The 27,798-nt window shown below is 39.9% G+C and overlaps 4 protein-coding genes and 1 non-coding gene across 7 annotated transcripts in view; 3 read left to right on the plus strand and 2 right to left on the minus strand.

The window, feature by feature from the left end:
• The window catches only part of LOC110979180 (uncharacterized), a 16,863-nt gene extending 13,811 nt beyond the window's left edge, over positions 1 to 3,052 (plus strand). The window contains exon 4 of the mRNA XM_022234767.2: positions 38 to 3,052. Within this exon, the coding sequence (XP_022090459.2) occupies positions 38 to 376 (339 nt within the window). The 3' untranslated portion in view covers positions 377 to 3,052. The remainder of the gene's footprint in view (positions 1 to 37) is intronic.
• Positions 533 to 11,768, minus strand: LOC110979020 (sperm-associated antigen 7-like). 3 transcript variants are annotated; one of them, XM_087147111.1, is made up of 6 exons: positions 11,636 to 11,747; positions 6,306 to 6,462; positions 5,957 to 6,041; positions 5,668 to 5,757; positions 4,903 to 5,059; positions 533 to 4,174 (listed from the first exon to the last, which is right to left on the minus strand). In XM_087147111.1, the coding sequence occupies exons 1-6, from the start codon at positions 11,655 to 11,657 to the stop codon at positions 4,059 to 4,061; spliced, it is 627 nt and encodes a 208-aa protein (XP_087003237.1). In that variant the 5' UTR covers positions 11,658 to 11,747; the 3' UTR covers positions 533 to 4,058. The 3 variants fall into 3 exon arrangements, with proteins under 3 accessions (XP_087003237.1, XP_022090154.1, XP_087003238.1); XM_022234462.2 differs by lacking the exon at positions 11,636 to 11,747 and adding an exon at positions 7,220 to 7,509; XM_087147112.1 differs by lacking the exon at positions 6,306 to 6,462 and having other exon boundaries at positions 11,636 to 11,768.
• polr2d (RNA polymerase II subunit D) lies at positions 7,702 to 10,050 on the plus strand. Its single transcript, XM_022234448.2, has 4 exons — positions 7,702 to 7,872; positions 8,653 to 8,833; positions 9,167 to 9,262; positions 9,625 to 10,050. The coding sequence occupies exons 1-4, from the start codon at positions 7,794 to 7,796 to the stop codon at positions 9,701 to 9,703; spliced, it is 435 nt and encodes a 144-aa protein (XP_022090140.1). The 5' UTR covers positions 7,702 to 7,793; the 3' UTR covers positions 9,704 to 10,050.
• On the minus strand, positions 9,397 to 26,467 carry slc7a14 (solute carrier family 7 member 14). The gene is made up of 9 exons (XM_022234446.2): positions 25,944 to 26,467; positions 22,605 to 22,985; positions 16,014 to 16,250; positions 15,385 to 15,593; positions 14,718 to 14,853; positions 14,189 to 14,408; positions 13,055 to 13,893; positions 12,555 to 12,676; positions 9,397 to 12,432 (listed from the first exon to the last, which is right to left on the minus strand). Exons 2-9 carry the CDS (start codon positions 22,867 to 22,869, stop codon positions 12,337 to 12,339), a joined length of 2,124 nt encoding a protein of 707 aa, XP_022090138.1. The 5' UTR covers positions 22,870 to 22,985; positions 25,944 to 26,467; the 3' UTR covers positions 9,397 to 12,336.
• Positions 25,111 to 25,193, plus strand: Trnal-uaa (transfer RNA leucine (anticodon UAA)). The gene has a single exon. It is a non-coding gene; the product is annotated as a tRNA-Leu (tRNA).
• Positions 26,468 to 27,798: the final 1,331 nt, after the last annotated feature.

Genomic DNA, 27,798 nt, shown 5'->3' on the forward strand with positions numbered 1-27,798 from the left:
GTCATATATAAAGTTTGTTTGATTTCTTAAATTACAGGACTGGGGAATAACACAGACCACCTGCCACAAGTCCACGTTGAAATTCCATCACCTGGCAACAAGGAGCAAAGGCACAGCAACCAAGGGAGAAACCCAGCAAATGGAACTAGCTGACTTGGAAACCAGCATCAAATCCAAGATGGCCGAGCTCCTGTGCATGTCAGAGGAAGCCATCGACATCAGCCAGCCCATGGTTAACTATGGAGTGGACTCCTTGGTCGCCTTGGAGATTGCCAACTGGGCAACGCATCAACTTGGAGTAGAGATCTCCCAGCTGGACATCCTGGGTGGCATGACGACAGTGGAGCTGATTGATAAGGCCACTGAAGCTAACTAGGTATTCTATCACACAGACACTTGACTGCTGATTCTGAACGAGGCCACAAATCTTTAACTGTATTTATCAAGTTATGAATTGTGCATCAAAATTTATCAAACTTCAACTACTGAAAAAAAAAGACTTTTTTTTTTACGGGCCAAAATGTCCTACATGATACATTAACCCTGACCCCCTACGGCATTTTTGCTAGCTACCCTCCTCAATCCTCCAGAAACCTCCAAATGGGGGGGGTGAAAAAAATGGATTGTCCCTCAATCCTCCAAAATTTCTTAGAAACGTTACTTGGAGATATGCCTACTGCCTCAATCCTTCAAAATCCTCTGGCAATTCCTGTCATTATGTTGAGGCAGTGCGAATGGCATTCTTGAGCATTGCAAATGATTCAAAGAAATATCGGGCTGAACTTATGCATTACTGAGCAAGAAAAACACACATGGCATCCTTCGCAATAAGCCAAGCACTTTTGCCGTTCACCCTCAATCCTCCAAAATCCTCCAAAACCACATGAAGATTTATGGAGGATTGAGGAGGGGTTAGGGTTAATTACTTAAGGTTAGTTACTTAAGGTTAATCTGTGTGTAAAATTTCAACTTGAATCTTTAAAAATAAATCTGGAAAGCAAACAAACATGGTTCAAATTGCACTGCTGCCGAATATAATTTGTTGGATTGAATTACTCTAATCATTTTATAGTTAAAAAGCAAATTAATATATATGTGTCTTTGCTGTTAATGTGTTTTATGTGTTATACAAGGGATTAGCCCTTTTAGATATTAGACGGCTTCATTAAGAGCTATACGAATTTCATGACAGGTGTTTTGTACCAACAGTATTTGCGTATTGAAGGTACTGAAAGATGCCATTGAAAGGGACAAACAATTGCCAAGGATTTTTGTGAAGAGTTAAGTTGTGTGTCAATAAAGTACTTAAGACTCATTGTAAGACTTGAAAACATTCCTCAAACTTGGTTGATGATCCTGGTATCAAAAATTTGAAATTGAATCCCTTTTGGGGATTAATTTATTTTAACACAGTTGATAACAAAAGGAACTGAATCCAAAACTTCATTACTATTATGGAACTGAACAATAGTATATGTCACCGAAAATGACTGAGAAGTCTTTTATACACTAATTACAGTATTTGTGTGATTTAGTTAAAAGCCTGTTTTGTACTTTGATGGTTATGAGGGACAAATAATGTGGTTGGTGTAGAGTGGATGTGTTGCGTTGTTGATATATTGGTGCCCAGAGCTTTCATTAGTCATTTCAGAAATAGTGTATTTGTAGTTTTCATGTAGATGTCAATGAACGTCAAAGGCAGAATGATTTGCAAGTTCAAAACATTTTACTTTCAAAAAGTTAATACCAATATACGTGTACATGTACAGTGTAATTGTTACAGTCATTTGCAACAGAACGAGACAGCCTGAAGTCTCTGATCTCTAAAATCAAAGTCATTTTGAGAAACATGTTGTAAAGGCTACAATTATCAAATTGTTTAATACTAAATAAATATACTTGGCCAGTCTTAACCATTCATTTAAGATCAGATAAGGAGAATGGATGATTATAATTCCCAGGCTGAAAGTGAGGGACTGTATCAGCATCTTTCCTCCGGAACCATTCTTAAATGAATGTTTACAAGTGGCCAAGCACTTATTTATTTCCATTCATAAATACCTTTAAAGTCACGAAGTCAAACCAAGTTCAAAAGATTTCAAAAGACTATTTTGTCCCCATAATTCTTTAAACACCTCTCTAGCCATGTAATGGTTTGTCCTTCTCACAAGTAGTCATATAACAATCTCCTTACATGGTAATTGGTGTGCGAATGGCTCATAATGCGCAAGGTGGGGCAATTGCCAGCTGGTGCTTTACAGACTGTTTAAGAGAGGTCACATGCTGTGCTCTTGACCAAAAGGAACGGCTAAACTCTCTCTGGTATTTATGGAACCACATGCTCCCCTAAGCTCTTTTGCTATACTTAGCTTTGTATAAGTGTCACTGCTTAATTAACTTTTAAAATCAAGCACCTTCCATTCATCAAAGACTAATTCCCTAAGTCTGAACTTAATACATGTGTATTGTTAAATTCAAGAATTTTTTTGTGTGTGCTGTGGTGGTTTAAAGAGAATCCTACAGTAGAGTGGTTCAAACAGTTGCAGTATTCAAGCATATGTAGCAAGCTTATTTTCAGCTTTATAAAATGGACATGAATGACAACAAATTATTGTGTCAGGAACCATTTTACAGATTAGTGATCAAATCTTTTAAAGTTACTTTATGCTAAAAAAGACACCTTTATTTGATAATTTGTTCACACAAATAGAACATAAAAAGTAAGATGTGTCCACAGTGATCAAATGTGTCCTATTTATACACTGATGATGTAATTACTGTAATTGTGAACGAGAGATATTTTTATCTTTCATGTTGACATTGTATTCCAACGGTCACCAGAAATTTGTGTTGCTGAATAGTTTCAGTACTCGAGACCAATGACAGATGTACACATCTTGAAGGTTTCAACCGTTCACAGGTACTTGTGTAATAATACCGGTATATTCCACTCAGAAATAATGTGTAAATTTACGCCCAGTGTACCAGAGGATTTCTCAAGTTTTGAGTGAAGTTGAGATACAATACCAATAAAAGCACTTTAGTTGATGTACTTACTTTTCTTTTACATAGTTACTGAGTTTTGCAAAGCCTATGAAAATAGGAGACCACCAAAAGAACAAATTCTGTAGAAATGCACTTTTACTTCAGCTTTCGATTGAAAGGTGTTGTTTGGAAACTGACGCAATCTGAAAATTTCTTGGAAATAGTCTTGTTAATTCAAGAAATGGAAAAGTGGGTTCACTTCAAATTACGTTCCTTGTAACACAAGACTGCCGCATGTGCACAGATCTTGTGTCAGTAACAATCAATGGTCACGAGACTTCTAAGGAGTGGACAAAGGTAAAGAGTGATGCATGCAGGTGTTTAGTGGCTCATGAGACACAAGTTCTCCGATACCTACTCATGAAGCCTCCTCATATCAAACCTGTATGTCTTAAGCTAGGATGGATCCTTTCTGTGCATTTACAACACGTGGGCGCTCTTCGTGTAAAGCCATAGACTTAAGCATTCTGTGCTTGATTTACCAACTACAAGCTCACTTGCAATCATATGCAAACCAAAAATCAGAGACTAAAAACGAGTTAAAAATCACCACCTTTACTTTCCTAGAGATGATTTGTTGGCAGAGATGCAATTTCAATGCATTTTTAATAGTTCAAGCAGGGTTGTAGTTGAGACCACTTAAGACCTTCACACGATCCACACAAGAACAGCACAAGACCTCCACTCTGAATTCCAGTTACACTCTATTCAAATGAACTGAAGCAAAAAGCATTTCTTTTGTCATTGTTCACCCTGTTACTTCTGACTGGTCTTATGCATGGTCTTGTGGCTGGTCTTGTGTCTGGTCTTGTGTCTGGTCTTGTGTCTGGTCTCGTGATGATCTTGTGTCTGGTCTCGTGATGGTCTTGTGTCTGGTCTTGTGACGGTCTCAACTACAACACTGTATTCAAGGCCAGTCAATTAATCGGATCTTCATCAGCGACATCAATGCTCAAAAGAAATGAAGCACGACACACCTGGAAGGGAAGATGATGACAGGTGGGCCCTTCAGGTCATCTGTCTTGGCTGGTGGAAGCTGCCTGCTCTCCTATCTTCTGCTTCTTCTTCTGCCGGATTGCATCTAAGGTCTCCTCAACTGATCTCTTGTCCATCTTGTTCTCACTGGGAACTGTCAAAAATGAATGGATAAATTGTAACAATAATTGTAACAATATAACCCATACTGATCTAAACTAAAAAAATCTTTTAGTTCATTAAGGGTGGGAATTTATATTTAATTTCAAAAATGTTTAGAAAACTTTCCCACACCGTTTAAACGTTTAGCCAACACTTTACAGAGGCCGTCGCCGCTGCCTACCTCAGTGTTTTCATATATGTGCATAATTACATAGTTCAACAATGCACATGGTTCAACACCTACGTAAAAATGTAGACTAATGTTGGGGCATTTAAAACAAGCAATGTTTGTTTCAGAATCCACTTTTTTCTCAAAAAGTACATGGATGACGAAAGGAAAAAATAGTACGTAACAGGCATCATTCACGATAAAAATGAACACCAAATTGCGTCCATCCAAACATCAAACTTCTAAAAGGGAAATTCCATTTAAAGACTGGGAAAATCTGTAAACGGATTTAGAACTTTTGTTTAAACGTGTAAACGCTTCAGTTGCATACAGACCTTATTCACTGCTCAGCAACGAAATTATACAAAACCAAGATTCTGAAGATTCTATTTCTTTGAAGCAAATCCACAGTGCTTTTAAAAAGGCGAAATGAAGGGAAAATGTATTGCCGCTGTAATAAACATCACCTGATGCAAACTTTCGCTGCTTTTTTCTTTTGGTTTTCAGAAGGAAAAATAGCAATTAAAAAGTCTTGTATAGAGGATGCTAACCGTTTCCAAACTGCTTGTTGGGTGTGAGGTTCTTGGCAGCGTCTTTAGCACTCTCCTCACCGATGATACTCTTGTATTTATCCCTGTAGTTTGAGGCAGGGGTGAACACATGAGGATTGCTGGCCTGGTGACGCCTCTGGTCCTCTTCTGCTAATAACTGAAATTTGTCCGGAGGAGTTACATGTAATTGGAATGTTGAGGGGAATAAAGTTGGAGGATAAGTGCTGTGTGGTCAATCAAAAGGAATTTTCATTTCGGTTTCCATTCTTGAGGCAACCATACAAAATGGTCATGTTCTTTTATTTGAGAGTGGACATAAGGTCCTATGCAGCCTAAGACATAATAGCATACTACTACTATAGACGGTATAAATCTCTTTCATTCCGCGCCAATAGCTTACAACGTCTGACATATCGTCAGATATGTCTTAGGCTGAGTAGGACATTGTGTCCACTCTCAAATGAACAAAGGGAATTTTCATTCTGATTTGAATCCTTCAGGCACTCATACAAAATGTCCATGTTTTATTGGGAGAATTTTACAGGTTCAAAAGCACTTCAGATAAAATTCTTCACGTTAAATAACGTGAGCAAGTTTCCAGGAAGTTTAAAATATCATCGCTGAAAAAAATTTACAATCTCTTTACCATCTACTACAAGACACATTCAAAGAAAATTCAAGGTGTATTGGAGTGTTAGTATGAAAATGGAACACAATATGACATTAATCTTATAGGAAAAAAAGCAACAATGCCTCGGTCATCACCTTTTGTTTGGCAAGTTCTTTTGCTTTCTCTGCATCCCACGTCTCTCCTCGCCGATAAGCATCAAGTTCATCATCTGTTGGAGCAAACTCCTGCACAATAACATTAATAACTTTGAATCTTACAATTTCGTAACCGTATCCGACAGAAAGAAAAGAGACAATACCAATTACCCTATTTTTAGGTCAGTAACCAATCAAAATGCAAGCATTATGCTAAGTTGCTAACCATCTTTACTCTGTGTATTACTCTTACAAAACAAAAAACAAAGCTGGGAGGTACAAAAGTTACCTTTTTAAAAAGAATGATGAACCTATTGTCATCCATTTCACCAAAGGAAAAAGATGTGAGGCCTGCTACTTCTGCCACATCGTGCCTGCAGGACAGAAATAAATCTCAGGTCAAAAATCTTAACTGTTCAGCTTCAGCTCTAGTCATTTTACTTCCATAATGCTTAGAACAACTGACATAAAAGCAGCTAATTGCTAGTCTGACATATGCCACTGACATAGAGGTTTTTGAGCCAATGCCTTTGCATTTTCGTAAGGGCTAAACAGCCAGAAACAATCTCTTTTCCATGTCAAACATTTAACCTCAACCTGCTTTACATTAAAGATTCTCCAAACACAACAGCACTAACACAATAGATCTATATATTCTCTCCATGGGTTCATATCGAAGTCTTGTCCGGCTGCTGTCATTGATGAACTCGTTGACTTCTTTTTCAATCCTCTCCCTGAACTCGTTTTTCTTCTTCTTTTCTTCTGTTTGTAGTTTCTCTAAGCGTTTCTTCCTCTCTGCAAAACAAGTCGCAGAATTAATTGCTGTAATGAAAGTGTGCATTTTAAGTTGGGTGCACCTTTGGGATCTACCGATGTACACTTAGTCAACTGTACACATGGTACAGCCACAATGGTCAATCAATAACGATGATCGTGTTTTTCGAAAGGGAAGTTGGGGTGTGGGGGGTGTAAGGGAGGTTATAGGATGAGAGGAAGGGGGAAGGGTAGTACACAAACCAAGCACAGTCCAACCAATGGTGGCCAGGGCAAACAAACGTGACGGGCACTGTGACTCGAACGTCTGTTCATCCAGCCCTAGATTTGACAATTGACAAATAAATAATTTGGAATAAGGCCTAAGTGATAAAAATATGCTTTAAAAAATGTAAACTGAATTGTCTATCAAAGTTAGGCCTAAGTAAGTGACAGTGATATAGGCTAAATAGATAAAAGAAAAAATTAAAAATTACTGCATTAAAACAGATATTAACCCTAACCCTCCTCAATCCTTCATTTGTTGGAGGACTGAGGAGTGTTAGGGTTAAATAGGATGTAAGTCCTACTAGACTAAAATGAGTTGCACAATAGATACATGACATTGTAAACAATGCGACTTTGGAGTTTGGCACATGCACACTGGACCGCTGTGCTGTAGTCGTTGGACCGGCCCAACTACTGTATAGCACTACAGTTGGGACAGTCCCAACTACGTGTAGAACTTGACTGACGCTATCGTAGGCCTAGGCTAGGCATGTATGCTGTTGTTTCCTACCCTGCGCCTGCTTTTTCTCCTTGTCCCCAACCGAAGGAGGCTTCTCCATGGATCCCAAAATACTGCCGAGTAAATCTGCCATTTTTCTTTGTCTTTTAGATCATCCGCTGCTGCACTGCTACGCTTGTTAATAACCAAGATAATAAAAAGTCAAAACTTCAAATTCAATTCAGCACAGACATCGTCAACCTGTACCTTTGAACCAAAGCGCAATCTTTGCGCTATGATTCTATGAACTAAGTTTCCGAATTATTTTGAAACAAGGATTCAAATCAAAATATCAATATTATTAACGGCCTATACAATTGTATTTATTCTTTAAGTGCCTCTACATAATTTATTTTTGGCAGAATTATGCAGTAAAAGACTAAAAGAATGGTTGTTTATAATTGCTGTAAAGAAATTATAATTATTGTCTGAGCCGAAAATTATTTTGTCAATAGTCTGGCACCGTTCCCACCTGTACATGTAATCAGTATTTCGGAGAAAGGGAAGTCAGACGTCTAGACAGACAAGATCCATCGCGTTTGTGAATGTCCCGGTCTTGTTATTCCCGTTCTCAAAATCAGCTATTATGGCAACATCGGGTGTTGCTGCCTTGCCAAATCAAGATGAGATTGAGGAAGATGCGTCTGAACTGAAATTCCCAAAAGGTTTGACGAAGTTACCATTTGTTTGAATCGTTTAAACAGAGGAGTTGCCAGAACATGTGTAGGGCCTATGTGTGCATGGTGTGCGTGAACTCACCCGTGCTTATTTTAGATAGTGTGTACTATTATCCGTGTATTTTCGACACTATGACATGACAAACGGGTTTTTGTGCGTTTAAGTTTAAAGCTCATCTCTGGAACTGTGGAAGGGAAAGAGTTCCATATGGACACCTGTAATTATTCCCTACAGTGACCTGCTAGCTGTCAGAAAGCAAAAACATGTCCAGAAAAAATCACTTTAGGAGAGAAAACACCAAGTCATTTTCTAAGAATTTTTAAGACAAGTCTCATACTGTCATAGGGTTTGTGCACAGGGTGTCAAACGGCATCCGTATGTGGAACTCTTTCCGTTAGTCGTGCTAATTTATTAAATATGTTCATGAATCTACAATCAGATGATTTGTTCATGCTGTAAATGCATTGTAGGCCTAGGCTTCATTTGATTCAGTGTTCAAATGTAAGATTCAGATGTAGCACATGTCAAACTGTGTGTACCTTCCCAAATGGCAGAAAGGTTTTTTAACCATCATTGTAACATGACTAAATCCTCTGATTCAAAAATATGATTTTCACATATTCTTGGGAGTTAGGGTTAACAATTTGTTCTGTAATCTGTATCTGACCATATTGTAAATTCCTATGATATGCTCCTACAGCTGTCGCTGTTTGTAATTTTATGTTAGCCTGGCCCACTTGTAGCTTTTGCATCCTCATATTTTCCAGAGTTTGAACAAGCAGAAACGTTATTGAACTCTGAGGTACGCATGCTCCTTGAGCATCGGAAGCAACAAAATGAGAGCCAAGAGGAGGAACAGGAGCTCAGCGAAGTCTTCATGAAGACCCTGAATTACACAGAGCGCTTCTCAAGATTCAAAAATAGGGAGACGATAGCTGATGTCCGAGGGTGAGAGGTTGATTTCACAAAACTTGCTTAAAGAATATAAGGGTCAAACAAGCTTCCAAGATCCTTAGAAATCCACCTATTGTTTCAGTGGATTTAGGTGGATTGAGGAATGTGCAGCCTGATAAACTCCATTTACGGTACTTCAAGTCTGGTGTGATGGCCTGTAAAAGTTTTGATGTTAAAAATATGCCATTGGTTTCTTGTAAAATGGGTAGTTTGGGAGTATTCAGAAGGGTTTATGGCAAAATGCCCAGAGAATGAGGGGTTTACTTATTGTAAATGCATTTAGTGAAGTACTGGTGTTTAATTGTGCTTTTCTGTTTGAATTTGCAGGCTCTTGCAGCAGCAGAAATTGCACAAGTTTGAGCTGGCCTCCTTAGCCAACCTGTGCCCTGAGAATGCAGAAGAAGCCAAGGCACTAACCCCAAGGTACACCTGTCTTATTGGTTGTACTTGTTTCAAACATAGGTGAAACCCCTTGTTAAAGAAATTGCTGTCCGCTGCATCAGTAACATTCAATCAACATAAAACAGTTTTAGTGAACTCATTCCAAATGTTCAAAGTCAGGTTTTTGCTTCTGCTTCTTTGTTTTATTTGCTTTCCTAAAACAAACTAATTCTGTAACTTAAAACTAATCCATGAAGAACACACTTTTCCCCCTTCTAATAATGAAGTGGTTGGTTTTTTGGCATGCCATCTCTTCGGTTATATTTCATCAGTCCTGAGAAGTTGGAGTTAACCATTTGAGGGATGTTGTTTATTAGTCTACCTTGTTTCTTTTCCTCTTTCAGCCTTGAAGGGAGATTTGAAGATGACGAGCTACAGGAGGTCTTGGACAACATTCAGACCAAGAGGAGTTTTCAGTATTGATACCATCTCATTCCACTATGCCCAAATTACAACGAAGTACGTGTACATGTACTTACAACTGAAGCAAAAAAAAAACCTCCAAAAGAATCAAAGCATTAGTGGGAGGAGGCTTCAGCGATCCCCTTTTTTTTTCTATTTGATATTCATTTATATGCTAACCTTTAATCTTTTCTCCAACCGCTTGTGTATACATTATTTATGGAAACTTTTTGGAGGACGAATAGGTTCTAGTGTGGGAGATGTTATCAGAAGTGTTTGTAAATATCTAACCAGAAAGCAGTAGGTTTTGTTGGAAAGAAACATGAAATTTTTCTGTGTGTATATAATAAACAGTTTCGGGTAAATGAGTTTTCAGTGTGTTATATCTGTGTTTCTCAGTTTTGTTTAAAAAGGTATAGAAACCTAAGGCCCGCAATTGAAATAAAATTAATAGTATTATTAAAGATGGGTGTCCTGAAACACCATAATGCTAGAAAAAGTTCCTGTCAACTTTCTGTGATGGATATCTGACCTTATGAGTAATGCCCTTTCCTTTTCCTGTAAGCTGGCGTATTTTGAAAATGTGACAGGTCATGAGTAAAGTCATCAAGACATCCTACGTATTTCAAAGACAGCACATCGTGAAGGTAACCGTTTATTGCTTCTAAACTGTAACACGTCTTTAGTCATTCTGCCGGACATTACATCTCACACACAAATCAAACAAAGTAAACGGTGCCACTTTCTTATTAGAGTAGAGGACCATTTCTTCAAATTTGCATCCTCGGTTGAAACATCTGCGAGTGGCTTTTCTTCGCCAGGTGCTTTGTGCGGAAGCAGTAAAAGAAACTTCAGCTGATGTAATTGTTTTCACAAAATACTGCTTCAAAAAGCCGAAATTTCCTTCAACCTTCATCTTTGGAATTTCTAAATAAAATCGTTTCGCGGTTGCAGATTTCCTTTTCATGCCCTTCAAGAACACACATACATGAATCTTGTATCATTCCTAACGAACGCCACGTTGGTAATGCTTTGCTTATGAGTAGGAATTTTAGAATTTTCTTATTTCAAACACAATACATGTATAAGGATACCTGTAATGATCTTTTTTTGCATTCAAAGCTGTTTACAAAATATAGAAAGTAAAATCACACACGGAAACTACACTTGACTCACCCAGCCTATAGAGTACCGAAGTGTGACGTCACTGTGAACAAGAAAGTGCAGTGCAAACGAATGGAGTGCGCTAATGCCTTTTACACACTTATTGTGCACGTGACGTAGCCACTTCGGTACTCTATAGGGTACATCATAGACTGCGGCAATATTTTCAACACCAAGTACAATTGTAAGCTATATATACACTGACAAAATTTATATGAGATTCAATATACCTAAATAGAATATTCCTACTGTCTTGCTATTTTGTCAACAATATTGCACGAAGTACTATCACGAACAATTTGGAATATTTTCTGGACCTATTAATAACCACCTCAAGTGCCTCATATGGTATTCTCCAAGCCACGTTGGATTTAGATGGCTTGAAAAACTGCTGAACACCTCGGATGGAAACGCCTCATCTCTACAAAAAATGTCGTGCAGCATGGACGCAAGAGATGCAGAACAGGTAGGGCCTATATATTTATTTATGCAGCGAGGATTCGAGCTTATAGTTACATGTACTACGCGTGGGAAAACCCTTATGCATCGGCAATATAGGCAAATGCGCTAAGTCTGAGTTATACTAACCAAATTTTGATTGGGACTTTTTCCAGACGAGCATGGTTGCGTAGTAACAAGGATTTTGTTAGTTATAACTTTGGCTGTCGGGGTTTGACGAATTTGTACCGCCCCTGCGTTTCAGACTCAATGTTCCCGCGCATTATCGGTGGTCCAGCAATTATGTTGTGATTACATGGGGTAAATTGTGCGTCTGCAACATGTACTCACCTCTTTCTGTAAGTTGTACCATCAGTCACTATACTTTTTTGAAAAACTTGGCAAGGTTTCCCCATGGGGCCAATACCGTTGACATTCATTGCCTGCAGATCTGCTTCGACTGGTTTCATTTGCTGATACAAAATGACAGCTGACAACTGGTTAGGCGTGGCGCCCTCAACTTTCTTACAGCACGTCCCATACAAGCCTTGTTTAATAAAGTCTGAATATATCTACGGTACCCGTTTTCGTCGTGGTTTCGTAATGATTATTAACGTTCCAGGCTCATTTTTTATGCATAATTACATGTGGATTTTTCCTTTGTTATCGTTCATCTATTTCGAAAAATCTCAGAGTGCAATAGAAGAACCTAGACCCCATCAAAACAACATCTCGGATACAAACTTTAAAAACTTAGTCACTTTAAACACAGAATGCGAATTGATACTGACCTCTTCGACTCATCTGGCTTACGACTGTCGAAGTATTATTACCTTATCTCTTGGTATGTCAGGATAATATTTTGGGAATGCAATCAATGGAGGCATGGCGCTCTCTAGTAACATCCGATCATCGACTTTTGGTGATCAATCATTGTGTGAGGCAAGAGGTTAATTCGCACTTTTAACCAATCTAATTTCCACTGTCTTGATAACCCCAGTTTTATGTTATGGGGTTTATTATAATTCATTTCGAATACGCCTCTACTTCCCCTAGTCAGACTCTAAATCGGCAACTGGCTCCCTGTCTTCCTCAGGTTTCGGAACGCTCTTGGCGTGGGCAGGCACCATACTGGTTTCAGTCGGCATCTGAATGGACGTGATATATAAATGGTAAGTTAAACTTGAGAAAGAAGTTCACGCACAGCCCTCTCTTTTGACATTGGTAAGGACAGATTGCACTTAAAAAGTATTTGAATGCATTGTTTCACCTCGACACCCTTGGCGTCCATTATGATTGCCTCTTTCCCTTCAGTTGTTCTCCTACTGACGTCATGGTGTCTAGCTTCAATGCTGCTATTCCATATTCCGTACCCAAAATAGATTATGAGGCCTGCAATGGGGAAAAAAAATGACGGCATGTCTCGCTTTCGCAGTTATAATTCACTGACGTTAAGCGTTATAAGGCACAATTTTCTTTCGTCGTGAATTGATAAATCGACATATTCTTCTCACAATATTATATTCCTGAAGCTTCCGAGGCATAAACTATCCTTTCAGAATATTGTTTCGTAAAGAACTATTTCTGAGTATGGTTGTAGATTTTATGTGTAAAAGAGAATTGAGGGACGAGGTTCAAGTGGTGTCAGCATTTTATAATTATTTCTATCATCATTGTCGAACTGTTATAAAATACTGAGACCCAAATTTACTTCACATTAATGAATCATTAGTTGAGTCAGGAAGGCTTGAAGTCAAGCACACAACTTACCGGCTGCCATCCATATGACGAAACGCACCCACGTGAGTGGTGACAACTTCAGCATCAGAAACACGTTGACGAAGATGGCGCAGAAGGGCAGCAAGGGGACGCAGGGCGCCATGAACGGCAGCTTGTCTGGATTCTGGGGCTGCTGAACAATCTTCAGTATTAAGCCAAACACGCCGGCTAGCACCACCAGGAATATGATGATCAACCACCACTGGCTGAGAAACTGCCGACCGTAGATGATGATGGCGTTGAGGATGAAGAGGGAGAAGAAGAGACCTATCGTTGCCATGGTGACCACGCTGCCAGTGGCGCTGGTGGGGAGCACAGATTTGTCTGGAAGACGGAGGAAGACCCGTAGCCTTTGGTAGCGGTCGTAGAGAAACTCGCGCGCCCGCGACTTGTAGAACTGCCACTTGTTGTAGTTCCGGAAGGAATCCGCTTCCGGATCGCCGTCTACGGCTCCGTAGCTGCGGGTGGCGGGATCAAGGCTTGGGAGTTTCGGTAGAAGCTGCTCAGGACCCGCCTCTTCCAAAGTTGGCTTCGTCTCCAATGTCTCCTCCACCGACCCCTCGGTGGTGACGTCATCTTCATCATCCTCGTTCTCGAAGGTGTCATAAGGCAGACCTTCGTTCATACCTCGCTCCAGATCCAAGTGGGGTTGGTAACGGAGAATAAGGACGCACATGGACACCAGGGTGTAAGCTAGGAGTGTACCTATGGACATCATTTCTATCAGGTCCGCCAAGCTCACCATTAGGGCCAAGATAGCGGCCAGAAAACCGCCAATGACCGTGGCAACAGCAGGCGTTTGGGTGACTTTGTTAACTCGAGCCAAAAACCTGCCCAAGATATAACAATCAGTTGATGATACGAAACTTTACAGACTACAACAAAAAGGCATTTAACAACACTTAAAATTACCATTTTTGGCAACTTGCCAAAATTTACAAGTTTGGATGAAAATGCGACGTGAAGATCCCACTCTATAATGAATGCATAAAATGTGTCATTACTACGGCAATAAATTGTATCGGTGTCTTCAATACTGCGACCATTTTAGGCGCATTTTTATTTCTTATTAATGGGGCAAAGAACAAAGGCAGTTGTTCCAACTCAGAGCAACCCAATCTGTACCTGAACAGCAAGCCATCAGTGGACATGGCGTAGATGACCCTCGGCATGGGGAATAGTGACCCAAGCAGACTGACCGTCAGGCCAGCGATAGAGCCAACAGCCACGAAGTATTTGCCGGGTTCGGCGTGGTTCTGGACGAACATGTCCATCAGCGGTGCCTCTCGGCCGATGTCGTAGTACGGAACGGCCAGAGTCAGTACAAAACTCACCGAGACGTAACCTTTGTCATCAAAGCAAAATTCAATTTTTGGTATTTAAAAAGTACTTTTAAACTCCTTTTTGGGTGGTAAAGAATTCAGACTACAGCCGTTTTCCTCCATGCTTACTCTACAAGAAAAATATGATTATAACATGTTTGTTTTCATAAATCATAATCTGTCAAGTTTAGATCTTGATTCTGACACGTAACTTCTATTAATGATGCATGTTCTGAAGTAAATTTAAAAGTTCGTCCTGATAGCTTCCAGAATGGTTTAAAGCGTGAGTTTACACCTTCGCCAACTTCTGACAGTGTGCGTACTAATCTTACCCACGAGGCAGATAAGCAATGAGAGCAAAATGGCTGTTGGGATTGCCTTGGCTGGATTTCTAGCCTCCTCTCCTGTCGTTGCAATGATGTCAAACCCGATGAAAGCATAGAAGCACGTGGCTGCACCGGTCATTACCTGGTGAAACGAAACGAACAGATTACAAAAATAACGGAGCAGGTGCTCCGAGTTTCCTCTGTTATTTCGTAACCACGTAGCTTGCTCGACACGTACTACGGAATAAACTGAGATGATACACAAATGATTTAAATGAAAGTTTAGTCTTGAGATCCAAATTTTAACAAGTTCAGTCCTTATTTAATCTGCATTGAGTTCCAGCTCCGCCTGATTTTTACTCCACAATTTGGAGTTTTAGCTCAGTAACAAGTGATGTTTTTCTATAGGGGATATCTGAACTGAATGCTATCGATAGAAAGATTGAAGTATTTTGGTAAGTGGTTTACATGTCAGAACCCAAACCCGAGATGAAGACAAAAGCAAGACTGTGTCTGAATTACTTGTCTGCGCTTGAAGTTGAAATTGCGCACGACTCGATAGAATGTGGATGCAGCTACTATTTCAAGTCGCAGTCAAATATATAATTCGGGCATTAAAATCCCAAGATAGCATGATTTCAGCATGTCTGCTGCCGCCACTCGTCTGACCTACCCCAGAGAAGCCAAACGGGAGGAATCCATTCTCGCTCCAGTTGTTTCCATTTAGAAAGAAGAGCCCTCCAGCGATCATGAAGACCCACACGGCCAAATTGATGGCGTTCAAGATGTTGTTGAAAGCCACCGACTTCTTGACCCCTGCCGTCACGATCAAGGTCATGATGATGGCGATTACCATGGCAACTAGATCTGGATAGGTTTCGGCTGTGGAGACAGATGTAAAGGGATGAAATTAATCAAGCTGTTCTCTTCTAAGGTGGGAAAACTTCAAAAGCAAACCTGAATTTGGGCCATGTTCGGAGGGATTTAGAGAGTCGTAACCTATTTAGACAAGGGTAGGTCAGTTTCAAGTCCAAACTAAGGTCAGGTCAAGGGACGACAGTACCAGGATCATTTGTTTTTCTATTCATAGCTTATAACTTGACACTGTATGGCGACTCAGTTCTTGTTGGCTATATACGACGGATTAAAATTTATCCGTGGTGGCTTCGATTCAACTCTTGAGTGATGGTTTACCGGGGGATAAGGAAGATGACAATAATGCACACGGAATAAAATTTTAAGATATACATATATTAAAGAATTGACTTTGGGAAAAGACTGGAATTATGGCAAGCTACTCACTGTGGATGCCGAAACCTCCCACATGGTCCATCATAAACTCGCTTATTTTGTTGGTGAAAAGTGAATCCAGACAGCTGCTGAGTGCGCTTGCGCCGGCCGCCGTGCCAATCAAATACTCCAGGATCAGATTCCAGCCAATCACGAAGGCCGTGAACTCTCCCACGGTGACGTAGCTGTACATGTAGGCTGATCCCGTTGTCTTTGGCACCCTTACTCCGAATTCGCCATAGCAAACACCTGATATTGTGTGCCGGAGAAAAATGGACTGAATTTCAGTCATCGTTTTGTCTACGAAACGTTATTGCACATGCATCACAATGAGGCAGCTTAGAATAAAAATAAGCTTCATCCACTTCTGTAATCCATGCCTGTCTGTAGTCAAAAATAAAACTTTAATTTTTCCTGACAATATGACAGCAAGTCACATTTTGATGATCTATCTCCAGTATTTACCGCTATTGGTGTTCAGTTTCAACACTCGGTCACTTACTCCTGATAACGTGATCTGTCTCTCAGACAACTTGAACAAGACAACTGAGTCACAGTTTCCTAATTATTTTTGCACAACAGAAGGATTGGTCAAATTGAACTATTCAATTAAAGTTAAATACGAAAATAGAAATGGCCAGACACAGATCGGACTTATCAGAAAGAGAAATAAAAAAATTAGTTAAACAAAGCTGGGCCAAAAAAATGCAATCATGGGTGATTAAAATGGTCTGTCCAGTTCGTTTGGGCTGAATTGATGACGAAGCCATTCGTTCCTGCCAGTTTGTACCGTGGCGATCAACTCTGGCATTTTGCTTTTGCTGTGCGTATGTTATAGATTTAATTTGGAGGGCCAACGGAGGAAAATGAGAATAAACGTAAAACAGCTTGACGTACTTGTCCTGAACGCTATTATGCCATTACATCAAAGTTATCAAATTATTTATGTAAAAGTCTCCCGTCCCCTGATTATTTTTCATTTTTTGATGAACTGTGATTCATTAGTGAAGTGGTATGTAGTATCAAATCACAGAGGATTAACTATGACATTTTTGAGAGAGGAAAATACATGATTAGAAACATTGCTCGTGCCCACGAGGTATGCAAATTAACCTGAATACAAGATACGATGGCAAACAGCGCGATTCACACCTATCCTCTTTATAATTTAATTTACCAACTTTCCAGGTTCGTTTGATTTTCTGAGCTGACTGGAGAATCAGTTGTAAATTAATGTGCGCTATTTGTTTTCGTAGATATCTTCCTTTTCATTTAGAGACAGTGGTTGCTGGGGTGGATACGAATTACTATGAAAAAATCAAAACTGCGTGAATGAAAAGTATATTAAAATTTGTTTATTTTTAAATTAATCATATTTTCCTCCGTTGGCCCTCCAAACCTATCCTCACAGCAAAAGGAAAATGCAAGAGTTGATCGCCACGGTACAAACTAACAAGAGCAAATCGATGAAGGCTTCTTCATCAAGTCAGCCCTAAAGAACTAGACCTACCATTTAATCACCCACGATTGGCTTGTTTTTTGTGGCTCAGCTTTGATTAACCAATGTTTCGCGGTAATTGATTGGAGGTCTTAGGACAATGCGATATCAATAATCCGATAGAGTGATCCGACCGTGCCTCATTTAAGTAATCGGCAGCACAACAAGACAAAATGGAATGTGTTCAATTTCTGTGGTCCTAGTTGCGTTTTTTCGAATCTCGTTAAAGTAAGAATTTCACAATTTCACATTCAAAACAAATGTAAAACATATTACAGTTCAATCCAATCAAATGAGATCAGTTTTGTGTAAATATCAACTCGAGGAACAAATTTTCCTTTTACTTCAACACTGAGAAAACCAACAACACAAATTCACGACATAATAATTTATCAGTTATATACGTCACCTCTTTTAGCAAAATTTAGAATGCAACATTTATTTCGCAACGGTGAAATAACATATATATGAGAATTATAAATGAGATGACGACGTTTACGGCTCTGACTGAAGCAACTCTTTCACGGCAGGTGCGTGTTCTGATAGAATACTAGATCAGGTTCCGTAATTCAATTTTTGCTTGTCGTCAGGTCAGTCCCGTACGTGGGTTTCCAATTACATTATAGTGGATGTTGTAAGTATACATCACATAACTATCGGGTTCGGCAGTTAGGAATTTTTTAATTTTTGTTAATACAGCTATAGGTTGATGTTATTTTGGTTATAAATATTAGTTTGCACTTTTCGGACGGATGATTAATCTATTATTGATTTTTAAGTCTTAGACTGCAGAGGTTTCTCTTGAAAGGTGTGTTAAAATTATTATTATTCAAAGAGGCAAGGATTCATCTTAAACTCTCCCTTGAGATATTTTCCTTTCACAAATAAAAGCCCTCCTTTGGATAAGGATGGGATCTATTATTGATGAGAAAAGGGACAATTATTTTAGGTAAATAATCCCCATTCCCCCCGGAATCTAAACCATGGTCTACACATGCCATCAGGTCAAACAGGTTGTTGAGAGCTGACGTCAAGTATCACGTGGTAGTGCTTTGCATTTTTTTTGTAATGAATAAGTTATGTAATTATTGAGGTAATATTTGGGCACGTTTTATTGGCACATTTTGTTATGACACACAGTCTTAATCAGAATTCGTTTTTGTCAGCATCTTTTACATTTTGAAATAAATATCTGATTCATAAAGAGATTAAAACACAATAAAGCATAAATTGATTTCGTCTTGTCAAAAAAGTAAATTTATGTTTTCCTGTTTACTCCTGTAGGCTACATTCGAAGGTCTGCGTCTCTTGGGCAATCAACGAGTCCCGATTCATTTGGAAAGCTCGAAACACACTCTTAGAAAATTCCGGGACTGAAGATAAATAATTCTCTCTTTGGTCGGCCAAGATGAATCATACGAAGCTCAGTCCCGTATGGAAATGTCAAGCGGGCTGTGTTCGCAGCCTGCATGCAGGGAGTCTGAGGGCGGTGTGTGGGGGGAGACGGTAGTGGAGGTGGATTACGGACAAATTGATTGAGGAACTAAACTAAGTGCCCTCCTTGAAGGCAGCTGTTCTTTAGGCGTCAAGATGAGGTATATCTGCAATAACGATATCTGAAAAGGATTTATCTTTCAAGGATTTGTTTTTCTCCTTAAGTTACCAGAATACCATTCTTTCAGATGGAGTTAAAAAAGGAAAATCTTCTCGGTCGAGGAACTGAAATCCAACCTGATGCTCTGCCTGAAAGAGGGATCAACCTGCAAGAACATGTTACCATACGACATGTAGCTGGACCTGTATAGTTAATGCATGGTCGATAATAAAGTATACTACATAGCACTACTGAAATTTCCGCTGTTGGAGACTTAAATCTTTCATATAGTTTCAACAAACATCATTGACTTGATAAATGATGAACCACGGTATTGTTCACCGTATTTTATTTGTCCGCCCTTTGGTAATGATATAACACAAAATCATGCCATGAAGACAAAATGTCACCTAAAGAGTGGTAAAACTGTGCATAAAATTTCAGCAAAGCAGATGACATTTTTATTCAAGCCATTTATAATGGCTTATAGCCGATAATTCTTCAGTTGTGATACAACTAAGTCACAGCGGCACTTTGGTGGTCAGGCCGTGTAAATACCCGTCTTTTCTGAGGTGTGCATAATTTCGACTTCATTTTGGATGCTGTCATTTGAAAGTTGCTATTTAGATAAGAACAGAATATCGGTACGTTATAAACGTCATGGTCTTAATTAAAAATGACAATTGTTGCTAACAATGTTGCTGTTAATATTTTGATAGACATTGGACAAAATGTGCACCGAAAGTCTCATGTGAATCTTCCCTTCTGATGGTCTATATTTTTTGATCTGAATAATTCATGTAATGAGGTAAAATCATACACGGCATTTTCCCACCAGTTTGTCATTTCAAAATAATACTTCTCGACAACCACCTTTTTACCGTGCATTTAAAGAAAACTTTTGCAATTGAAAAAAAAATATTTGCAACCCAGCGCTCTTGGGAAATCATGAACCAATGACACTCCAGGTGAAAAGCTGGCGGAATAGGCAGCAAAATCATACAAATTTAAGGATAATCGCAATTCCCCACTTAAAAATCATTGAACCACAGAAATTAAAGTAACTCGTGTAAAATCCATAATCATTCAAAATGTATAGAGTATACTAAGATCAAAATTATATTCTATTAGGCTGATTACACTTTGAACTTATCTTGGATTAGTGGTGTCAATAAATAAAGAAAAAAATAATCCGTAAACAGATTTTAAAAAAGATACTTTGTAAACCCTGGCTGTAAGCAATACTATCGTCGAGCACTGAACCCAGGATTAATGATTAAAAAATGGAATTTCTTATATTACCGGAAATTAAAACATCACCCACGCTCCAAGACGCGTTGCACGATAGCTGGACGAGAAATTTAGAGATGCACATTGACGTACGCTTGACGCATGCAGACCGAGAGTTTAGACTTCATACCAGTCCCGACAGCAGTGCAATTTTCGGTTGTCAGATAAACAGTGTAACGTGTAAAATAAATTGCCGAGGGCATTTTCGTCGTACGTGTATTTTACCCTCGCTCGGGAGGCTTTCATTGAAGTTGTTATCGCTGACGGCTCCCGTTTATTTTCACTCGCACAAGGCATATGCATACGAGCATTAAACAAAACTGTAAATAGAGTAGCATCAATCACGTGATGAGTCGCAGACATTTTTTTTTTGCCTGCGCCTGTATATGCAACCAACTTACTTAATGAATGTTATGGGAAAAAGCCGAAATTTTCCTTGAGAGCCTGAAAATAATTCCTAGTTCGTTGACGTAAGAAAGCATAAGACATTCAATCCGGCATTTTCAGGCAATTTATCTACAACACGAAAACAGGTTAAATTTTCTTCCGTAACCTCGAGCAGCAGTGTGTCCAAAATGTGTTCATCCTAACGCTTCATAACCAGAGGTGTTAAAAGCAGTTTGAGGCAAAAAACAGACAAACAGAAGCTGACGTTGGCGTCTGCAGCCAACATTTCTGTTTTCGTCTGCTGTGCACTCGAGATCGTAAATTAAAATTAACCAGTGGTACCAGTAGGGGCATATTCAACTAATGCGGCTTCGGGCTCATTCAACATGCTGTTCGGAAGAAAAACTAAATAGCCTTACTGACAGTCTCTACATCCTTGCTTTTATATTCTGGTCTTGTTTCCATAGGGTTTTAGTGCTAATATTTGATAAATAAATATACCGATTACTTTCTTTCTTATTGTGACTATGAAGTATTCCTTGTTTTCCCCGATCGGGCCCCTTATGAGGAATGAATTTACTCGTAGACACAAAGCAGTGCCAAAAGAGGAATATTTTGAGTCGCACATATGTTTCCCTTTTTGGTTTGTTTGTTTTATTGTAAACAAGAATTACACTTTAGTGTCAAAATACAATGCGTACACAAGTCTCGTTACAGGCTCAAATATCTACCAATCACCTCTTAACTGAAATTGACTGCATCTCTTCTCATATCGCCTTATACACATAATTAACGTAATTGTACTATTGCCTGGAATGGTGGCTTCAGCCGCTAATTGGCGATTTTGCCCAGACATCGTCCCTGAAACACCACCGCCAATACCGCTGCACCGACGCGTTAAGTGAGCGCTGGCAAACCCAGCGTCCTTGAGGCGGAAAATAAAAAATGAGATAAAATTTCATCTTAAGGTTGTTTGTTTCAATTGAAGGCGATACACTGCCTGTGCAGTCTTTCTGCCCCTGCAATCAATGTGGCGCCCCGAATCACAAGCCGAGGGAAAAGGCTGGGTTACAAATGGATTCTGTCTTACAAAACTCCCATGTACAAATATTTACCGAAACATCCAAAAATGAAATCAGATGTGATTATCGTCAGCGCGTTAAAACTGGTCGTGTTTCCCATCGATGTAAATTCAGGTGAAGTAAATCGCATCGAAAAAACCAAGACTATAGTGTGACTTATTTCTTTTCCCACACAGCATCGCATTTTGATTTGGACTCAGGATAATATTTGGGCGGAAATGTAAACCTAGGGTTTTATTTTATTGGATCGACTTGAATTGGGTTTGGGTGCCTTGATTCTGTAGCTTGGCCCCAATAACCATCCCGTAGCGTGACCACGCCCCTACTTGGCTCTGGTACCACATCACTACCTGCTAAATTACCCTTTATAGAAAACTAGCTCACAGTGTAGTTAATCTTTCGGCGTGACAAAGTCACAATCCCTGTCGGGCAGGTACATTTGGCTTGGTATTAATATTTACTCTCCAGAAGGCAGTGGTGTTTGCAAGGCACTCAATCCTCGACCACACAATTCAGTGTACCGTGACGGACATCACTTTTATATTGTCTATGAATTGAAAGGTGCGTGTTTCATCAATGTTACTATAATGATGTCTACACAGAGAGATGTTTACAAGATTTAAGCATGCCGTTTATCGTTTCATTCATTTGAAGCACATCTTGGTATCCCCTGAAAAATTGAGAGAAAGATATTTAGTTCGTGTCATTGCATGCATGTTAATTGCCTTCTCAAAAAATGTCTAAAGACTTACCTGATAAAATAGACGCTAAAGCTGCAACAATGAAAGACAGAATAACACCTGGCCCGGCCATCTCCCTCGCGACCAGACCTGAGACCACATACATGCCTGTCCCCATGCAGCTCCCCACCCCAAGGGAGACGAGATCCAGGGTCGACAGACACTTGGACAACTTCCCGGGCACTGAATCGCGGCGGATGTTCATGCCGGAGATGTCAAGGGACTTGACCCGCACCAAGCGGCGCACCACGCTGTCCACAGCAGACCGGAAGCCCATTTTGACGGAAGGCTCTGAGCAATCCCTCGGCTTCACTACGTGTGCTGTATGCAAGCCCGACAGTCGTGAGTCCGGCTCTTAGAGAAAGACGTGCCTATGAACACTTTACGTTATCACTGCAAATGAGATTTCGAAAAGGAGGGGAAAAGTCAATTAAAACAATAACAATAGTTTATTATGCGAGAATAAAATCTTGTCACTGATGATATTGCCCTTGTACTTCACACTTGAAAGAGAAGAATATTTCTGCAAGTCAGATAGGCTCATCAATGTATGAAAGCTTTGTGCTATTTTACTGACCATCGAATACACACAGCCGTTTGGCCCTTTGAATGAGAATTTTAAAAATTAAAACCACAACTCCCATCATCCCATGAGATGGCTTCCTCGTGATTGGGGAAGAAAACTTAAAACAGCCCAAGCGTCCCTGCACATTTTGGTTGAGCTGACTCTATACGCTAAAACCACTATTTTCTTTATGATTTTGAAGAGGTCTACGCCGAGAAGAGAGAATACGGAGAAGAGTAGCATCATTCTGGGCATATCAGTCTTAGAAGGAACTACTGTTCGAAAGTATGATTGTAATTGCTTGCGTAAAATAGTCTGTTATATTAATTTAAGAACGTCGATGTCTTCGTGCATATTTTTTCAGGGTTTGTAAGAGAGCATGGTGCATCATTTCAGATACAATTAACAGTTGCCTGTACAGAGGAATTGCAGTTTTTTTCCGATAATTATCAACATTTTGTCATCAAAGAAACGTCATTATATTGTTGGATAGTGGGTTTATTTTCCAAGACAGTGTATCTAGCGTCCCTTTAGTTCTGAAATACTAAATAATCGTTTACGGCACACCTATCATGCATCCAGCCAAAATAGATCAACTCTGTAGCATCTTCTGACGGAGTTTGAGGCTTCGCCTTAAAATCGATTTGTCTCGCTCGGCAAATATAGGGCACAGTGGGAATATACAATCGAATACATCGATTATTCGCTGTTCCCTCGGGAATCGACTTCACAAAAATAGCCCCGTCGATTTGCATTGGCTGTGCTTTGCGAAAGTTGAAGTAATTACAATCCTGCTTGAGACAGGTAATCGAATATTACCGAATCGGTTACGCGTCCAGTAATGTGTCAGCATTACTGAGTCAGCAAGAAGCTTGTTCAAATTGATGACACGCAGATCACATATCGAGATAACGGTTGCAGGCCTAAAATAAATCAAACTGAATGAGTTTTACTCAACGTATCTCAGCGCTGAATTTCAGGGGAAAAAATTACACTGAGATCTTGCAAGTGGAGTTCATGCAACGATCGACGGGAAGCTTCAAGGGAAGGGGTGTACGAATTACACTGAAACACCATTTTCAAAATGGTGGCGAGTGATGCACCAACAGTACCTAGTCTGCTACGCTGCAGATGGACAAAGTTTAGTGGCTGACTTAGCTGATCGTTTTCAGATATCCAGTTCGTTTGTTGAGTGCCAGCAGATGGTTGTTGTTGAAAACTCAACGATTTCACATATCTCTCCTGGTTGAAGGCTGGATGTGAACCCCGATTGCACTTTCCAAGAACACGGATAACTGATTAAGCCTTACTGAGCAAGACACTTTGTATTAGAAAATAGTAAGTGTGTACTTGAATAGATGGAATATTCCAAACAGGTAGACCTTGATACAGGCTTTAGGACGTCCTGTCAACCTTTCAAATTAGTTGCGGTTGACTTGAATGTTTGGGTTGAAAACTTTTTAAAAAAGAAATGTGGATATGATATAGTGGCTTCTTCATGTTTTCGAATATTCAGGAAAAAACACTATACAGCGTCTTATCTAACATTTGCCCGAAATAAAGAGCAAAATTGCAGAATTAAAACATGTTGGTCTGAAATCAAAATGGACCTTAAACACGCAATTCTCACATTATCAAGGCGACCGAGTGCTTGAGGCGTTGGTTTTATAAGGTCATGTGGATGGTAGTCCACGTGAGCAAGAACCCTATCCTTGGCCATTTTCTTTTTTAGATTTGGTTCCGGGATTTCTATTCTTAAATTTTACATTACGCTTGTTCACTCTAGAATAGATTATGAGAATCTTTATTTCAAGGTGGTTTTTGGTCCAAGTTCTAAAACAGGCCTGAAAATGGTGCTTCTTCCATTTAACAAATGGCAGTTGCAAAAAGGAAGCCGGAGACGTTGATTGAGCTTTTTTCATTTTCATTAAATCATTAAATTCTTCTACCAGAACCAAGGTGGCCGAGTGGTTAAGGCGTTGGACTTAAGTTCCAATGGACAGCAGTCCTCGTGGGTTCGAACCCCACCCTTGGTAATCATCATGGTTAGACTTTTTTTTTTTAATGGACATGAAAAGGTGTAATGTGGTCAGCCCTATACACGCTTGGCGGCTACAAGTTTTGTTTCTACAGTCAATTCTTAAGACAGTTGGGCAAATTATTTTGCCTGTCGACTATACAAAACATCAACCTGGTTTGGCGTCGGTGAAGCATGGGACTCTTAATCCCAGGGTCGTGGGTTCGAGCCCCACATCAGACCACCACAAGCATTTTTCATATACAGTTTTTTTTTGCGAGTTCAATAACGTTAGAGCAAATTTGTTAAATTAATCTATTTTCCCGAAAACATCTTCCCGGTTAGCTCAGCGGTAGAAGCACGGGACCCTTAATTCCAGGGTCGTCGGTTAGAGCCCCACATCGGCATGTTTTTCCCTCACTGGGTCAACCATCTCCAGATACACAAAACTGTATAAATCATGGCATAGACAAGTGTTGTGATTTCCATCCACAAATGGCATGACCCCTCTCCCCACTCTGCGGACTGTCAACTTTTCTTGTTCGTATCATAACCGACAATGAATCTATCTCTGATATGCTTGACTGCTTTCTTTATTTGCCATTAGGAACTAAAGATATGAGAGTGCATTCATTGGCACCCCGTCACATCACCTGTTTCCTCGCTATCTGTGGACGTAAATCTCTCTTTCACTCAACAACAAATCGTTCTTCCTTTTTATCTACACATTATTTTGCACGAAACAAGGGAGACAAATATTCTCACTGACCTATATCGGTGCCATTTCCAGGAGATTTCTTCATCAAATCCTTCGTCTTTCCCTGTCAGACTTTCCAAGGTGCGCACTCCCCAGCGTAAAAATTCCTACAGCTGGTGCACGTAAACGCCTTGCACAATGCAATGGGATGCATGCAAGAAGTGCAAACCTGACCAAAATAAAGAGCATTAGATATTCACCATCCTCCCACGAAAAGGAGGAGCCTAGTGGTTTCCCCCTCTTTTTCTCCCCGTGCCTCCGTGCTCCTTCTGTCCACACGCCTAATCATGCAGGGATCTCTCCGAATCACAGAGGAACTAAATAGATGAGTCAATATCACTTGTCTTGAATTTCTCCGTTGTCTAAGAGCCCCCGTCACATTCGTTTCGACAAACAAAAGGGAAACCCATGATGTTAGATTTGCGATGTGACAATTTCCAAAGGAAGCCCTCAAGGCATCCCAAGGGTTTCTCGGGAGCAAGAATTCAACGGGGACCCCTGTCGGCGTTTCATACCGCTGTAGTCAATTACGGCCAGAAAATTATGCACGCGCCTTAACCAGTGTATGATCATCATCATTCTTGTCGACATGAGTAATGGTCACCAAGGCAACGCGCATGCGTGATGAGACGGGTGATGCCTTGGTTAATTTTGGCTGCCGCTGATGAGGATAAGCTGGATTTTTTTGAGTGTGTGAACCTCGCACATTAGCCGCTAATACGTTCGTTCCGTTGGTGTGCTGGCTAACATTGCTAAGCACACTGAGGTAAAATCAAAGATGTCTACCAGTGCCGTCTGTGCATGGTTTGGAGTCGTAATTAAGGTTAACAGAACAAAAGATCTACCCTTAACGGCTGTTTCGTGCTTCTAAATTTCTTTGCTATTTCCCCAATTCAATACACATCATGTACATGTAATTTTAGTTCTCCAACATGTTTATAAAGAAAAAGGACGGTAATCACATTTAGTTCAATTTTACCCCTTTGCACTATTTATAACCACTCAACACAACCACGTAATTTTTTCCTAGTAATGAACCTGATTTCCATTAGACGTCGCCATTTTGTGTTCGAGAATCCGAATGGGTTGAAATTTCCACGTCCCAACAGAAAGGAGATTATGGCAGATAATTTATGTTCAATAGTTGCCCCGCCATTTTTCTCCTGCATGGTGCTGAATATAGAATCTTTACGACCCTATTTAAATATTCATATATTTTAAATTATTCACATCCAGTCGTCGTTAATAATATGAGTAAGGAGAGGAGATAGCTTGCGGCGCTCGCCCATACATGCGTGAATGGGTCCACTTCGAGTAACTAGCACGAACTATGCAATTGCAAACCTTTACTTTCGAAATCCAAGACAGGCGAAATACCAATCAACGGCTGTAGGTTATGGCATCCTTCAGCTTCCGAATACTGAAAGAAGAAAACGAGTAATGTATCTGAACACGTATCACTCCATGACTGTTTGCGTCGGGCGTTGATACATCTGCAAATAAGCCATTTGCGAGTTAAATTTGAATCAATCTGGTACACTGAGTTCTTTAAATTCACGCAAACATAAAAACTTGAATTCTCCATACTAAAACCACTGTTGCTTTACCTCGTGATTCGGGGCAAGCTTTTGCTTAGTTACATAAGAGACGCCTTGCAACAATACGCTGTTCTCAGTGGTTAGGAACGGCACAAAGGAACCAGCCCAGAGATGGTGGTCACTATGTAAAAGCTTACCCCGAATCACGATGCATAGCGACAGTGTTTTCAGTCTGGGGAATTTAAATTGTTACGTTTCTGTGCAATCGGATAACACAGTGTACCAGATTTTATTCAAATTTAACTCGCAAGTGGCTTATTAGCCCGGTA

Source organism: Acanthaster planci, linkage group LG16 (genome assembly GCF_054643075.1).
Source record: "Acanthaster planci isolate LZ-2023a linkage group LG16, COTS_SCS, whole genome shotgun sequence".
Lineage (NCBI taxonomy): Eukaryota > Metazoa > Echinodermata > Asteroidea > Valvatida > Acanthasteridae > Acanthaster > Acanthaster planci.